General features: G+C 50.7%; 1 protein-coding gene and 1 long non-coding RNA gene across 8 annotated transcripts in view; one reads left to right on the forward strand and one right to left on the reverse strand.

The window, feature by feature from the left end:
- PDPR (pyruvate dehydrogenase phosphatase regulatory subunit) overlaps positions 1–12,856 on the forward strand; it is a 43,225-nt gene extending 30,369 nt beyond the window's left edge. For 2 of the 7 annotated variants that reach the window (XM_021093788.1, XM_021093789.1), the window contains 4 exons: positions 51–145; positions 1,603–1,692; positions 6,074–6,256; positions 7,883–12,856. In XM_021093788.1, coding sequence (XP_020949447.1) covers positions 51–145; positions 1,603–1,692; positions 6,074–6,256; positions 7,883–8,287 — 773 coding nt within the window. In that variant the 3' untranslated portion in view covers positions 8,288–12,856. The remainder of the gene's footprint in view (positions 1–50; positions 146–1,602; positions 1,693–6,073; positions 6,257–7,882) is intronic. The other 5 variants (XR_002344508.1, XR_002344509.1, XR_002344505.1 and 2 more) reach the window with 5 other exon arrangements.
- On the reverse strand, positions 10,967–15,984 carry LOC102164581. The gene is made up of 3 exons (XR_001306914.2): positions 15,474–15,984; positions 14,583–14,732; positions 10,967–14,290 (listed from the first exon to the last, which is right to left on the reverse strand). It is a non-coding gene; the product is annotated as an uncharacterized LOC102164581 (long non-coding RNA).

The following is a 16,445-nucleotide window of genomic DNA, read 5'->3' on the forward strand; positions in this document are numbered from 1 at the left end:
TCAGCTCTTCACCTGGAGTGGCCTGACGTCTCTTGTTCTTTTGCATTTAGCCCTCAATCTGATTGGTCCTCGAGCTGTGGACGTCCTGTCCGAGTTGTCCTACGCCCCGATGACTCCAGACCACTTCCCAAGTCTGTTCTGCAAGGTGGGTCCTGGTAAAGTTCTAGTTTTCAATGCGTAGGGAGTGTTTTTTAATAGAGATGGCGATTGCATGTTCTCACCATGGTGTTAACATCTACAAAGTGTGTTGTGACTTTTATTAAGGAAACAAAATTAATGCATTTCTTTACTTTTCAACCTTCCTGGTCTCCTTATTTAATAAACATTGGTATCTTTGAAGTGGACCTAACTTGGCTGAGTGTCAGTTCTATATACTAATTGCTGTCCGTTGCGGTGGATTAAGTTTTTAAGTTACAGTATTAGGACACGGATGTGAAAAAATGCCAGTCAGGGTCAGTCCACTTCTCTCCATGCAGTGCTTCCTCTTTTCCGTACACATAGTAACTTCTGTGTATGTGGCATCTTCAGGTAAGAAATGGTTTAGGTGAATCCCTAAACAACTCACCTGATTTTCTTTCACCCTTCCTCCCTCCCTCCCTCTCTTCCTTCAGCTTCCTTTCTGTCGTCTTTTTAGGGCCACACCTGTAGCATATGGAAGTTCCCAGGCTAGGGATTGAATCAGAGCTACAGCTGCTGGCCTATGCCACAGCCACAGCAACGAGGGATCCGAGCCCAACTAGTATCCATGAGGATGTGGGTTCTATCTCTGGCCTCACTCAGTGGGCTAAGGATCCGGCATTACCATAAGCTGTGGTGTAGGTTGCAGATATGGCTCAAATCTGGTGTGGCTGTGGCTGTGGTATCGGCTAATAGCTGCAGCTCCAATTCGACCCCTAGCCTGGGATCTTCATATGCCACAGGTGCAGCCCTAAAAAGCAAAAAAAGGGAGTGCAGCAGTGGCACAGCAGGGCACCACTCGCTTGTGGTGTGACAGGTTAAGGATCTGGCATTGTCATTGCAACAGCTTGGGTAGCTGCTGTGGCTTGGGTTCAGTCCCTGGCCCAGGAACTTTCACATGCCCTGGGAGTGACCAAAAAAAAAAAAGAAAGAAAATTAGAAGCCCAGTCTCTGCCCCCAGGGTGGCAGTGAAATGTGTTCAGTGGCCATCCTGTGGGGCAGGTGCTCAGGACCTGTCCGCCAGGTGCGCTTGGTCTGTCAGAGGAGACATGGGCCTGGGCTCCGTTGCTCCCAATGCCCCTGACTAAACACATCTTCAGCAGGCTGTTGGGAAGGGAGTATTGCAGGCTGGTCAAAGACTTGGCCTCCACTTGGCTCCAGCAGCTTGGCTGGCACGCCTGTCCTGGGGCTGTTCATGAGAAGAGATGCTGGAAAGGCCGGGCTCTGCTCTGCAGGACCCAGCTGACACCTGGAAAACACCAAGTTGAGCAAGAAATTCTTTCATTCACACGTGTCCCCTTTAGTGTCAGACAAATGGGTGCAGAGCTAAGGAGAGGAGTTTCCTCAGCCATTCATTCCTCCAACGAGGGGAGGGGCCGCTTCCCTGAGGCGTTTCCGTGGTGACCTGCTCCCTTTGCTTCACAGGAGATGAGTGTGGGCTACGCCAACGGCATCCGGGTGATGAGCATGACGCACACGGGCGAGCCGGGGTTCATGCTGTACATCCCCATAGAGGTGAGAACCGGGACGAGGGTGCTGGCAGGGTCCCAGCACCATGTCTGCTGGGGCCTTTGCTCACGCAGGTAGGCTGTGTGAAAGGAATTTTGAACATCTCTAGCTAAGTTCCTTGCTTTTTTTGTATAGGTAAGCCATGTACATGGTCTAAAAATGAAAACCTGTGAAAGTAATCAGTGCCACCACACCGGTTCCCCCCAACCACCACTAGTGATAGAGTTAATAGTTTATATCCTCTCTGAGGTTTTTGTGCATATGGAAGCAAAATCCAAGACTTTCTTCTTTCTTCTTTGGCCGCCCCATTGCATATGAAGTTCCTGGGCCAGGGATCAGATCTGAGCTGCAGTCGTGGCCCAGGCCACAGCTGCGGCAACATGGGATCCTTAACCCACTGAGTGAGGCCAGGGATTGAAGCGGCAACTTCATCGTTCCTAGTCGGATTCGTTAAACACTGAGCCACGACGGGAACTCCCCAAGAGTCTTTTTCTTTATTGCGTGCACCAGCACAGAGAGTTCTCAAATATTGGGCTGATGGGTGCAGAACGGTTCATCTGTGCAGTTTTAATTTCCCTTAAGAGACTGAGCTACTTTTCTTTTTTTTTTTTTTTTTTAAATTTATTTATTTTTCTGCTGTGCAGCATGGGGGCCAAGATACACTTACATGTATACATTTTTTTTCCACCCTTTGTTCTGTTGCAATATAAGTATCTAGACATAGTTCTCAATGCTACTCAGCAGGATCTCATTGTAACTCCATTCCAAGTTGTATCCGATAACCCCAAACTCCCAGTCCCTCCCACTCCCTCACCCTTGGCAACCACAAGTCTGTTCTCCAAGTCCATGATTTTCTTTTCTGTGGAAAGGTTCATTCGTGCTGTATATTAGATTCCAGTTATAAGTGATATCATATGGTATTTGTCTTTGTCTTTCTGACTTATTTCACTCAGTCTGAGAGTCTCTAGTTCCATCCATGTTGCTATAAATGGCATTATGTCGTTCTTTTTTATGGCTGAGTAATATTCTGAGCTACTTTTCAAAACCTGTCTACTGCAGGTAAGAGCCCATCTGCAGGGTGTGCACCGCTCTGCCCACCCCTCCTCCACGCTGCTGTTCCTGGTGTCCCCGTCCCCTTGCCTCCCCCGACCATGCTCCGGCCTCAGGGCCTTTCCACTGGCTCTTCCTCTTCCCTGGGCGTGTCCTTCCCCCACACAGAGCCTCCCAAGCTCGAGGCCACACCTGCCGCTTGGCTCTTGTTCACTCTTCACCTTGGTGACAAGACCTGTGGGTTGCAGCCCCCCCTCCTGCGTAGCCTCCTTCCCTATTTTCTCTGTTGTGCTTAGCAGTGTCTCAGAATATATATTTTCTTTACTTTCTTCATCAGCTTACCCCTGTTTAAATATGGGTTCCTTGAAGGCCGGGATATTTGTCTTAAGTTCTGTATCCCTAGCACTTAGAGAAGTACTTGGCACAGAGTAAATGTTCTGGCCGCATCTTTTGTCCATTTTTGTACTGAATTATTGGTCTTTTTCTTTTTTTTTTTCTTTTTTTTTTTTTTCTGTCTTTTTGCCTTTTCTAGGGCCAAACCTGCAGCATATGGAGGTTCCCAGGCCAGGGGTTGAATTGGAGCTGTAGCCGCGGGCCTTCGCCACAGCCAAGCCACAGCAACGTGGCCCCTAGTTGGGTTCGGTAACCACTGCACCATGACGGGAACTCCCAGTCTTTTTCTTAATTTCTTAATTTCTCTGAATCAGACCATTCTTTCTGTTAAGTTGTAAATTTTTTTTCCCAGTTTGTCATTTGTCTGGACTTGGGTTTTTTGCTATGTAAAAGGGCTTTTAAATTTTTAGTTTTTATTACAGAAAGTATTTCATACGTCGCAAAAATTTTTTCTGCACCTATGGCATATGGAAGTTCCCAGGCTAGGGGCGCATAGGAACTGCAGCTGCAGGTCTACACCACAGCCACAGCAACGTGGGATCCAAGTCAGTGACCCGCACCACGACTCAGGGTAGGCAACACTGGATACTTAACCTACTGGATCCCTGGAGGCCAGGGATTGAACCTGTGTCCTCAGGATACCAGTTGGATTTGTTACCACTGAGCCATGATGGGAACTCTGGAAGGGTGTCTTTATTCTAGTATCTTTTAAGTGATTATGATTTATGAAAGCTATTTTTCCTGTGTAATAAGGCTTTAACCTGTTTCCTTCCTAGACTGTTCTGTAGTTTATACTTTTTAGTTGATTCTCTGGAATTTCCAGGGTTCAAGCCTAGCATAAACAAATAGTAATAGTTTTTCTTGGTTCTAAATAATTTTGACCAATTTCTTTCCCTTGCCCAGTTGTCACAAGTAGCATTGACCTCCGGTGTCCTCATCGTGTTTATTAGTCACATCACTCATGGTTAAGCTCTGTTACGTGAAGCACATATCGGCCCATGAAATTTCTGAGTGTAGAAAAGTGGATGAAATAGTGTAACAGTATTACAGTGACTGCGACTAGTTGATGACACACGTCGCTGATGTGTTTTGCGGATACTGACAGGGAGCGACCGTGAATGCCAGAGAGTCATCGAGGTGTCAGCGCCACTCCCAGGTCGTTAATTGGCCAAGCCCATCAGGAGGGGGAAGACTTGTCTGCTACCTGCTCTTCCTGGGCTGGTCCCACTTTATGGTTTTCCCTGTGTCCAAGAGGTCATTTGTGTACTGCCCAGGTTCTTTTCAAGCTGGCCTTGTGTCCTCAGGCTTACACTTGTCTCTTGGAGGAGATGCCTTTCAAAGCACAGTGGTGGACAACAGGTTGTTTGGTTCACACCGAATGCCTGGCAGTTAGTAGGCACATGAGTAAGCCGTGAGCACTGGGTCAGCACTGTCCCCCTTGCCTTTCTCCTCTAGCCTCAGACTAGTTGTCCTCAGCTGCTTGAGCTCTTGCCTCCTCTGTCTTCCTTTTACCTCAAGCACAGAGCACTCAACCTGAGCTGCTACTGAGCCCGCTCCAGATGCAGCTCCTTCGTCCTCTCACCTCCCCGCCAGGCTCCGCTGGTCTCCTCCACCTGCCTTGGCTATTGGCGGTATTTCACTTACACGCCTACCACAAGCTTTCCTACATCTAAGGCTGTCTTGACCTTGGTGCTCTGTGTGTTTAGTCGATGCCGTTGAGCTCAGTAGTGCCATTTATAGAGCAGCATACACGGCCAGGATAAGGAACTGCAATACCAATCAAGCCGAGGTTTTGTCCCCTGCACCCCCTCTCCAGTTTTATTGAGGTTTAATCTGTATGCATCATTGTATAAGATGAAAGTGTACAGTATATAGACTTACATAGCCTATAAAACGATCGCCGCAGTAAGTTACCATTCATCACCTCACATAGATACAGTAAAAAAATGTTTTCCTGGTGCTGAGACCTCTCAGGAGGTACTGCCAACTTGGACCCGTATCGTACAGCAGTGTCCACTCGTCATCACGTCGTCCATTACAGCCCTGGTCTGACCTGGTAACTGAAGGTTTGGACCTTCTGACCACTTTCCTCCAGTCCCCCCCTACCCCCCGGTGATGACAAAACTTGTTTGCTCTTTGGGGATGGGGTGGGGTGGAGGTTCTGTATGTGAGATCACACAGTATCTGTTTTGTTTATTCCTTTGTGTCTTATTTTCTCTCTGTTTTACTGTTTTTTAAAGTTAAACAGTGTATTGATGTTGGGCTAGTGTGTTTAGATTATTTGCTTTCCGTTTGGAAGACTTGTGTTCATTGAAGTTGCCTGATACTGACATGTGTACGGAGCCAAGAACAAAACGTGAGAGGCCGGAAGTGGTGGGACACGGGTAGGCGAGCTCTGCATTCCGGGGTCCCTGTGACTCGCTCTGGGTCTCTGAGAGCAGAGTCGCACGTGACATCTAGAGTGACGTGCACCAGCAGACTCACAGTTCAGGCCGGGGTCCCTGTGACTCGCTCTGGGTCTCTGAGAGCAGAGTCGCACGTGACATCTAGAGTGACGTGCACCAGCGGACTCACAGCTCAGGCCAGGGCCCAAGGGGAGGACCACGACTGGGGATCTGGAACAGGAGAATAAAGCCAGCGGAGGACGTGTGGCTGATGGAGAGGCAGTTACGGGGCTGGTCTTGTACTGAGTGTGAGAGCTTCTGTGAGTTACTAGGGAATAAATGGTACTGCTTAGATCTTAGGCATTTTAGAGAAGTGAACAGATGAGGCTGCTTCTGCTTTTGTTGAGCTTAAGTCTAGGCTGTAGCACTTTGGTTCCTCAGGCGGGTGGACAGCTTTCCCCCTCGTCGAGTAGCAGTGTCAGCCGTCAGGCACTGCCGGTCGCATCCCACGGTTGACGCCGAAGCTCTGCTGGTTACGCACCTTTCCTCTCTCCCTCTAGTACGCCCTGCACGTGTACAACGAGGTGATGAGTGTCGGGCAGAAATACGGAATCCGGAATGCTGGGTATTATGCTCTCCGTAGTCTCCGAATTGAGAAGTTTTTTGCCTTCTGGGGTCAAGATTTAAACACACTCACCACACCCCTGGAATGTGGACGAGAGTCTCGGGTGAAGTTAGACAAGGTACTGTATCTGCGTGTATTTCCTCTGTCCTCTGCTTCCTGAGCAGGGAGCCTGCGTGGGCACAGAAGGAGCCGCTATGGGAGGAAAGGGTGCAGGTGTCAGGGCCTCAGTGGTGACGATCCGGGTGCCCTCAGCACAGAAGATGCACCTACGGCATAAAACACTCGTTCTGGAAACAATACATAGACAACACTTGTTTGGGGCACCGAGACAGGGCTTTCTGGGCCGTTTTTCTGAGTTGACTGGTGATTCATTAACATGCCATGAATATGTGTGCAAATGAGTCACTTTACATTCAGTTGCCTATTTTTTTTCCAAAGTTAATATATGAAAATGATTTTAAAAATTACAGTTCAAGAGTCTGTTGAGTGAAAAGTCTCTTTCCCACCTCTGAGCCCACCCAGTCCCACTGCCCACTTGACCAGTTTCCTGTGTCTCCTCCTGGGGAGCTCCCTGCAGTGTGAACAGAGGACTGTGTCATGTCCCTCTCACCACTTTTTATCTTGGGGAATTTTTTTTTTTTTTTTTTTTTTTGCATTTTCTGCCCACCTGGGAGGCATGTCTAAGTTTCCAGGCTAGGGGTCAAATCAGAGCTACGGTTGCCAGCGTATGTCACAGCCACAGCCACATGGGATCCGAGTCGTGTCTGCGACCTACACTGCGGCTCAGGGCCATGCTGAGCGAGGCCAGGGATCGAACCCGAGTCCTCATGGATGCTGGTCGGGTTCGTTAACTGCTGAGCCGCACCGGGAACTCCCTCCCCTCACCACTTTCTTAACTTAGATGGTTGGATGCCACATACTGGCTATATTGCACCTGGCTTTTTTCACTTAACAGAATACCTCAGCAGTAATTCCCTGTCTACACAGTAGATTTTTGGTCTTCTTTGCGAGCAAAAATGGGGAAAACATAAAGAAGAAAATTAAAATCACTCATTTTATCTTTTCAGAGAGTCACTGTTAAGAGTTTATTTTATCCTCCCCTTCTTTTTGTACATATGCATATGTAAATATTTATGCATCAAATACAGATATGTATGCATGAAGTTTTTGTTGAGATTATATAAAAACATTGCTTTTCTCAAGCAATTCTAGCAAGCATTTTTGAGTGATTTTTCTTCCTAAGTATTTTTGCTCTCTGTGGCCTTGTTATTGAAATGTGTTTATAGAACAGAAAAAAGAGCGATGTGTGCCTGTTACCAAAAACATTCTCTGGAGTTCCCTTTGCAGCACAGTGGTTAACGACTCCGACTAGGAACCATGAGGTTGCAGGTTCGGTCCCTGCCCTTGCTCAGTGGGTTGACCATCCGGCGTTGCCATGAGCTGTGGTGTAGGTTGCAGACGCGGCTCAGATCCCGTGTTGCTGTGGCTACAGCACAGATTGGACCCCTAGCCTGGGAACCTCCATATGCCGCGGGAGCGGCCCAAGAAATAGCAAAAAAAGACCAAAAAAAAAAAAAAAATTTCTCTGAAGGCGTCTTTCATCTCGTGCCTGCCATTTTCCACAGCCTGGGAAACACAGCCTTGGCCCGGAGCTTGCCGGGGGGTGTGTGTTGGGGGTGTGGTCCGCGGCAGCAGCACCAGGCCTGCATGCAGACCTCGTCTCAGTGCTGCCTCTCTTTCCTAGGGGGTGGACTTCATTGGGCGAGCTGCCCTCCTGGAGCAGAAGCAGAATGGGGTGTACAAACGCCTCACCATGTTCATCCTGGATGACCATGACACAGACCTGGACCTCTGGCCTTGGTGGGGGGAGCCCATTTACCGAAACGGGCAGTACGTGGGCAAGACCACCAGCAGTGCCTACGGCTACACCCTGGAGCGCCACGTGTGCCTGGGTTTTGTGCACAATTTTTCTGAGGACACGGGGGAAGCACAGGTGGTGACAGCGGATTTCATCAACCGGGGAGAATATGAGATTGACATCGCGGGACACCGGTTCCAGGCCAAGGCCAAGCTCTACCCCGTCCCCTCCCTCTTCACCCATAAACGCCGAAAGGATGACATGGAGCTAAGTGACTTGCATGGAAAGTAATGCCAGGCCAGTCTCCCACCTCCTCACCTTCTCATCATCTCAGGAGCTTTTCTCCTCCTCCTGGTCCCATCCCTCTTCTGGATTTAACCTTGGCCTCCCACCTCTTAGCTCCTTGATAGCATTTTAAGCGTTTAAGCGTGTCCTTTGCACCCTCTCACTTCCCTGCTGGAGTTTGCCCATCTCCCGATACTCACTCTGGGCTGGTCGTGCGCTCCCTTAGTGACAGGAAGGCAGGGTGGGCGAAGCCTCCACTTGCGGACACGGGTTACGGTGGCAGCCTAACGTCAGATGCTGTGTTCTTGAAGCGGGGGGGGGGGGGGGGCTGGTGGCCTGCAGGCCTCTGGGTAAGAGTCCATCTCTGTGGGGCTCACTTTTCTCCGAGGAACCTGTCAGTGCTGGTGGGTCGGTGCCAGTTTGGGACAGCCCTGGGGACTAGCCCCCTTTGAGCCTGGCAGCCCCTTCTCCCACGCTGTCGTGCTGGGGGTTGGCACCCCGACACCTCTAGCAAGAGGATGACCATCTACCTCGGTGGTATGGGGTGGGCGTTACCTGTGGGTTTGCAGATATAGTTACCTGTCCTGGGCTCCGTAACGAGCCGCTTATCAAGATTGTTGGGCCAGAGCCATCTGCCTATCACTTTCTTCATCTCTTGTGAATCTCTGTAAGTAGAAGGGTTTGGTGGGTCTGTTGATCTAGGTTAACAAGGCAGCCTGAGTTTGCAAGGGAAAGACCATGTTGCCGTCTGTGTTGCTACTGCCCGCAAACAGCGCTGAGTTTTCAGTGCAAACACGACTGCTCTTCCTCCGGCTCCCCGAGTCGAGCCCTCCGACCTTGGCGCGCCTCTTCTCTAAGTGCATGGGACGCTCGGTTCAGCCCACTGTCTCCCCACTTTCCCTCCCTTTCGAACGAGGTTGGGGAGGCAGGACAAGCATCCTTGGGGCCGTGCTGCGTTGAAGAGAGCTACTGGGACCCCAGGTTTTGCTTCCCTGCAGAGACCAGGCAGGTCACACAGAGATGATGCACGCGGGTGCACTGAGGATTCCGAGCGTGGAGGGTGAGTGAGGTTAACCTGAACCCACGGTCTGCTCTCCATCTTCTCATTCCAGCCGCCTCTCCGAATCTTCTGGAACAGCAAGGGACCTGAGGTAGCACAAGGGCCCTGCACGCTTGTAAGCACTGTCCCTGTTTTCTGAGGGTGAAACTTGGATCCCACAGACTGTGGGATCCATCCCCCCACTGAACTCCCCCTGAATGTCCACAATGAATTTGCTAACAAACTGCTGCTAGAGATTTTAATTAACCATAGCCTTTGTTGTCTTGGGTGCATTAGCTCTGATCGGTCCATAAGTATATTACAGAAAATTGTTTTTGGAGTTCCCGTCATGGCTCAGTGGTTAACGAACCCAACTGGTAACCATGAGGTTGCGGGTTCGATCCCTGGCCTCGCTCAGTGGGTTAAGGATCCGGCATTGCCATGAGCTGTGGTGTAGGTCGCAGATGAGGCTTGGATCTGGTGTGGCTATGGCTGTGGTGTAGGCTGGCAGCCGTAGCTCCGATTAGACATTTGTGTTAGAGGAGTTTAAAATTCTCAGGTGTCTGCCAGCTTTGGCATTTCTCCGGATTTCTGTTCAGTCACTTGATCACTGACTTAAGTGTCTGCTTTCTTACAAGGGCTTCATTAATTTAATGAGGGAGTGTGTAGTTAGAATTCTCTTGGGCGGGGACACCAGATACTGCTTCTAGGCAAAGAAGAGCTCTGTCCAGCTAGAGAGCAGAGCAGAGCAGTGAACAGCGGCTGGGAAACGTGGGGGAGCAGCACACGGGGCCCTGGCCAGTACAGGTGTCCTGCAGCATCTGACCCAAAAAGATGGAAAGAGATGTAGAACTAAAGGTATCTGATGCTCTCTGCCACTGCAGAGTCCTCTTTACAGATGAAAAATTATTTGGGACTGAATCCAAAAGAAATTCCAGATTTGTATATAAGTTACATCTTGTCCATAAATACGGGTCACACTCCTAAGACTCTGGCAAGATGTTAAGATTCTGGGGGCATCACTTGTTCACTGGAACATATTTATCTTCTGCACTTTACAATCCATCCTCGAAGTCACCTTTGGCTCAGTCAGCTCTGGGCAGTATCTATCAATCTGGTCTATTTGGTCCGAAACTGAAGGGGTGACCCTTTCTTGCCTCAGGCATCACTGACAATCAGAACGTCCTCCTTCCTAGGTCACTGCCAGTCCTGAGCAGGGGGACCGCATGGGTTTGCCTTCTGTGATGACTCACCACACCCTAGAGACGGGAAGGATTGTCGAAGGGGTGCCTAGAGCTTTGTTTCAGGTGGTTGGTACTTTCTTCTCTCTGAAGTGATGTCATCACCACATGTGCTCTCTTGGGAGAGGGGCGCCAAAATCTTCTTAGCATATTCAACTGGAGAATCATTTTGAACCTAGAAACACAAAGTGTGCTGGCCTCAAACAGATGAAGAACCCAGGTGGCATGTCTCCCACGGCCGTCTCCTGCTTTGAGGTGAGCCCCTAGGTCTTTAAGCCACGTGTAAACCCCACAGTCATGTGACTGACAGTGACGAGTTCCTTGTGACGAAAGCTCTAATTCAGAAAGTAGAGCGAAAAGGGACAAGACCTACTTGCTGGGACAGCCCATTCAATGTCCCTTAACTTGTGTTTCGGTCACGTAGCACTGCACCAGCAGGATGTGCTCCAGGCGAGAGAACTCAGCAGTTGCCGCTACATCTCTAGTGCTCTTCTGGGGAGTCCCTGTACCCCCAAATGCAGAGGTGCCCTTTAGCCCGGTAATGAACCCTAGGCTTACTTTGGCCCCACAATTCCCATTTCGGCAGGAGCAGAGCCTGTCGCTTCTGCGTTTGAGTCTCAGCAGGAGGTGTGCTGTCCCCAGATCCACCTTCTTGTACAGACCAAGAGTTTCAGCTGTATCGCTTCTTTCCTGGGCTGTTGTTTCCAAAAACGTAGCTAAACATGAAAAATGAGCTTTCTCCTTTACCTGCCTTTGCATGCATTTGAGATGTGAAGCCCCCCCACTGCCAGCACGTGTGTGGCAGGAATGATAGGAGCTTCCTAAAGCGATTTTGCTTCACTAAAAGGTGTCCTCCTTGCTGTGATTTCCAGCTCTTTTCTCCTCTGGCCTTCGGACGCGTTTGCTGGCATTTGAGTCGTCACCGTCCCTTGAGAACCTGGGTCAGATAGAAGGGGATCGTCCATGAACTAGGTCTTGGTTCTGACCCCAGACTCTGTCCTGGGAGAAGTGTTGTGCGGACTGGCTTCTAGGCATTAACTGTGAGGTTCCTTTTTCTATCTCTTTGTTGTCTCTGGGCCAGTGTCATCAGCAGGGTTCATCTTTAGTATCTAAGAAAAGAGAAGTCAACAGTGCTTAATGCTGAAGCATATAACCTACTGTTTTCATTCTGTCTGAACACCCTCCCACCCCATCTCTCACAAATTTTGATAGAAGCAGCGTTTTATCAATATGATGTAGAGGAAAGTTTCTCATGAGTAAGGAATTCTCGTCTGGCACGTCCCGTGCAGGCACATGGACGCAGTAGAAGCACAGCTGGTGGAAGAGACGGCGGCTGATGTCGCGGGCATTAACCAGGCCCTGCAAGAGCTGGGGGGCTGTCTGTCGGCGCCCCGCCCCGCCTCTCTGCCCTCCACTTTAAGGTGCTGAGTTGTAAGGCTCCTTCATTGTCACTACGGGGCTGGCATCTGCAGTCTCTGCAAATACACTATTTTTCAAGAGGACTGAGTATTTTTTGTATCTCGTTGTGTTCTCCTTGCCCATGAAACTCCAGAGCTGTTCCTTGTATAATATGAGTCTGGACTTCTCTGAGTAGAGCTCTTGGAGAATTACACATTTCTTCATGGGCCATTTTTCTCATATTTAGATACACCTATTTTTATCCTTGGCAAGCCTTCTGCCTTCTCGTTTTTCTGTCTCTTAAGGACAGAAACTCTAAGAAGTGGAGAGGATACTTTTAGCATCTGTTTCAGTGGATCCATGCCAGGTTTTCCATGCACACCGAGAACCAGATCCGGGAACACCGCTTTCCTCCGAGTCAGGTTCTAGTGCCTTACACTCCAGAGTGTCACATGGTGGGTGAGGACAGGAAGGACGGAGAAAAAGTACCTTCGGCAGATGACTGGGAATTGAAAGCTGCTGCAGCTCGTTTCAGCGAGAGGTCTCCAAGCAGCACAGCCAATCCCCTCCTCTTTGGTCAACTCCTGGGAGGTATGAAAACACCTCTGCAAGTACTGTCAAGTGCTGGAACTCATTTGCATTTGTCAGTGTGCAGCTCAGCCCAGCCTCTTCAGTCTCAGTGTAGCGTCAGCATGTGGTCCTGAAGATGTTCAAGGCACTTTAGTAACTGGGCTCGTCCCCTGAGCCCTGGTGAGAAGGGCACACACGGGGACCGAGCATTTCTGCCCTCTGAGAATGCCGGATTAACAGTGCGCACTGTATTTCTATCAAGCCAGACTTCAATTATGATTTCATGTTACTAAGTTTATAAATGAATAAACAGACATTTGAACTACACTGGCCGTGTCCGCTTGTGAACTGTTGTGCATCCTTAGTAACCAGGTGTACGTATTTGCCATTGCTAAGGACAAAAACTGCGTGAAACCATTTGTACCAGCTACCAAAGCATAAAGGGGACTGTGAGGCCAGAGTAAAGCAGATCCCTGCCCTCCTGTTGCTCGTCCTCAGGTTCCTGTCACTGAGCTGGACATCCTTCCTTAAAACAGACTTCATCACAGGAACCTGGCGCTTGACGTGTGACTCCTGTACCAGTGAGCCCACGCCTGTAGGAAAAACGAGCTGTGCGTGCCTTTCCTCACAGCAGTAGAGAGAGAAAAACATCATCAGACAGAAGCAGCCAGGGATCTTTTACTATTCTAAGCTTCCGTCCAGAAACTTAGTCATCAGCTTTAGTCTGCTTACCCAACTGTTTCATTTTGTTTTGCTTTGCAAGCTGAACTGCGGCACGTGGAAGTTCCTGGGCTGGGGTCAAATCAGAGCTGCACTTGCTGGCCTGCCACAGCTCACGGTAACAGTGGATCCTTAACCCACTGAGCAAGGCCAGGGATCAAACCTACATCCTCATGGATGGATTCTAGTCGGGTTCTTCACCTGCTGAGCCACAACAGGAACTCCCTACCCAACTGTTTTTTGAGCAACTACATCCGGGAAACTCTGAGTAGGCACATATGTCTATTGCAATCTCATCATCTTCCAAACCTACTCCTGCTTTTTAGGGCCACACCCATGGCATATGGAGTCATAGCGGCATGAATGGCTACTGACAGCTGCCAGCCACAGCCACGCCAGGTTCGAGCCGCATCTGCAGCCTACACCAAGCTCACAGCAACATCAGATCCTTAAGCCACTGTGCAAGGCCAGGGATCAAACCCACAACCTCATGGTTCCTAATCGGATTTGTTTCTGCTGCACTACAACAGGAACTCAAAACCTACTCTTTTTATTTCCAATTTCATGAATGAACAACAATTATTATGACCATAAATATTACCAAAAAACAAAACATCCCCCAGGCTCCGGGCTGACTCCGAAAGAGGAATCCCACAAACGCTCGGCACAGTGACATTTCCGGAAGCCGGGGAGAGCCTCCCCCCGGTGAGTACCTTGAAGGGGACAGCTCTGTCACTACCGGGTCTTCCTCTTCCTCCGAACACCCTGGACTGAGTATGTCCCAGACCATGTGAACAGGAAGCACCTCCAGAGAGGAGGAGCCCAGCAAGCCGGGCTGGAGCACTTACCTCCCCGCTCCTCCGCCAAACGAAAGGCCGGCGGAGTTCATTCCCGCCAGGACGAAGTAGCCCCGCACGGAAGGAGACTCGCCCAGGATGCACCTCATGTCTGGGGTGAAGGTCTCGGGGCAGTTGACCAGCTTCAGGATCTCCAGACGCTCCAGCTCCGGCATCCTGCGCAGGAGGGAGCTCAGCAGGGGCTCTACGGCGAAACCAGACCCAGAGTCCTCAGCTCTCTGCACCAAAGAGGCCTCCTCCCAGCCTCAGTGTCAGCGGTGACTCTAAGTGGCAAGCAAGAAGCCAGAGCTTCCTTTACATGGTTTTAGTTCCTCGAACCTGCTCGTCAGCAAACGCAACCTTACAACAGGCAAACTGGGTAACTGCCCTCAGGCTTGTTACAAAGACCAAGGAAGGAACTATTCCTTACAACGCTTAGGAAATTAAAGCATCGCAGACAAGTATCAGGCATTCCTGTCGTGAGCTCGTTCACACACCAAAGTGATCCCAGTCTTCCTGCAGATTCTGAATCTCCAGCTGGTTCTTGCCCTCGGTGAAAATCGGTTTCGGGTTCTTCTCGAAGCCCCCGGACAGGATGCCGCCCTGCCAGTTGCGGATGTAAATTCTGCCGTCAGCATCCACCACAGCTGAGGAAGAGAAACGACAAGGGAGCGGGGAGCAGAGGGGAGAGACGGGCTTCAGAGGCGAGCCGGCGGGCTCCTGGGCAGAGAGCGCCAAACAGCAACACCCGGGACTGGCCTTCTCAACCAGACAGCACCCCCCCGCGGACACAGGCATCCGTTCGCTTAAAACCCTCTCCGGGTCATGGGGGACCCCCCACACACACTCTCACAGTGCAGAACGTTCCTCAGGTGATCCCGAGCCTGATCGCGTCCCTAGAAGCTCTGACTAGTTCTCCGAGTCAAACTGCCCGACCGGCCCGGTGCCACGTGAAAGCCCGGTGGGAGTGGGGGCTGCAGAGCCCGCTCCAGGGCTGAGGGCCTCAAGGTGCCACCACACCCGGGCCGAGGCCCCAGGAGGGACTCGGTTAACAGCCCGAGTTTAGAGCTCACCCAGGACGCCTCCACAGCGTCCAGCACCCAGTCAAGACCTCGCTAACTTCGCAAACAGGCTCAGTGTAGACCTCCGTTTGGGTCGCCAGCTAGCTGGCAGAGAGCCAAGCCAACGGCTCCAGCGGAAGGCCCGTCCGGGCCACCCTTCCTCGAAGAGTCATTAAAGTCAGGCCAGAATGGGGTCCCCTCCCTGTCCCATGCTCTGGAAGAGACGAGACTCTCCCGGGCACGGCCTGTCCTCAGCGGGACGGCAGCCTTTGCAGAGGACAGACCGGGGCAAGGAAACGAGATGGAAGACAAAGCGCAGGTCCTCACTTGGTGTGTTGCTCTGCAGAGGGGTCTCCCAGGGGCGAGTCAGAAGGTAGAAGTGTTCGCAGGCATGGACCGGGATACTAACCGGCTCCTCGTTGGACAGACCCAGCTCGTATGCCCACTACAAACGGACAGGTTGATTTGTGGGTGGAAGAGGAACAGAAAGACAAATGAGCAAGTCCAGCCCCTGGAAAAGGGCTGAACTTCAAGTGGCTTCTGTGCGCTCTTGCCACCCTGTCGGCTGCAAGAAGCCAGGTCCCAGCCTGCTGTATACAACGATCAGACGGCGAGCCACACTCTGTACCCTTTAAACCGCAGAATCTGCTCTCGGATCACAGAAGGCAGGGCAACCAGCTGGCCAAAGGAGCTCGTGGGCGGCCGTGAGGCCCTTTAACAAAAACGCCTGGTCTCAACGACCAACCCCAAGTCCCAGCCATAAAGAACTTCGCATGGGAGTTTGCTTTCTCTTGTGGCGCAGCAGGTTAAGGATCCGGGGCTGTCAGTGCAGTGGCTTAAGTCACTGGGGTTTTTTTTTAACTTTTTTTTTCCCTTTTTTTCTTTTTTAGGGCTGCTCTGGCAGCATATGAAAGTTCCCAGGCTAGGGGTCAAACTGGAGCCACAGCTGCTGGCCTACGCCACAGCACCTCGGGATCCAGGCTGTGTCTGTGACCTACACCACATCTCCCGGCAGTGCTGGATCCTTAACCCATTGATGGAGACCCAGGGATGAACCGGCATCCTAATGAATCCTAGTCGGATTCATTAACTGCTGAGCCAGAAAGGGGACTCCTTGTGTCAGTGCTGTAGCAAGGGTTTGAATCCTGGTCCAGGGAACTTCCACATGTACCAGGTGCAACAACAAAAAAACTGGAGTTCCCATTGTGGCTCACGGGTTAAGGACCTGACATGGTCTCCATGAGAATGTGAGTTCAATCCCTGGCCTTGCTCACTGGGTTAAGAATCCAGCGTTGCCCG

The sequence above is a fragment of the Sus scrofa genome, chromosome 6 (genome assembly GCF_000003025.6).
Source record: "Sus scrofa isolate TJ Tabasco breed Duroc chromosome 6, Sscrofa11.1, whole genome shotgun sequence".
Lineage (NCBI taxonomy): Eukaryota > Metazoa > Chordata > Mammalia > Artiodactyla > Suidae > Sus > Sus scrofa.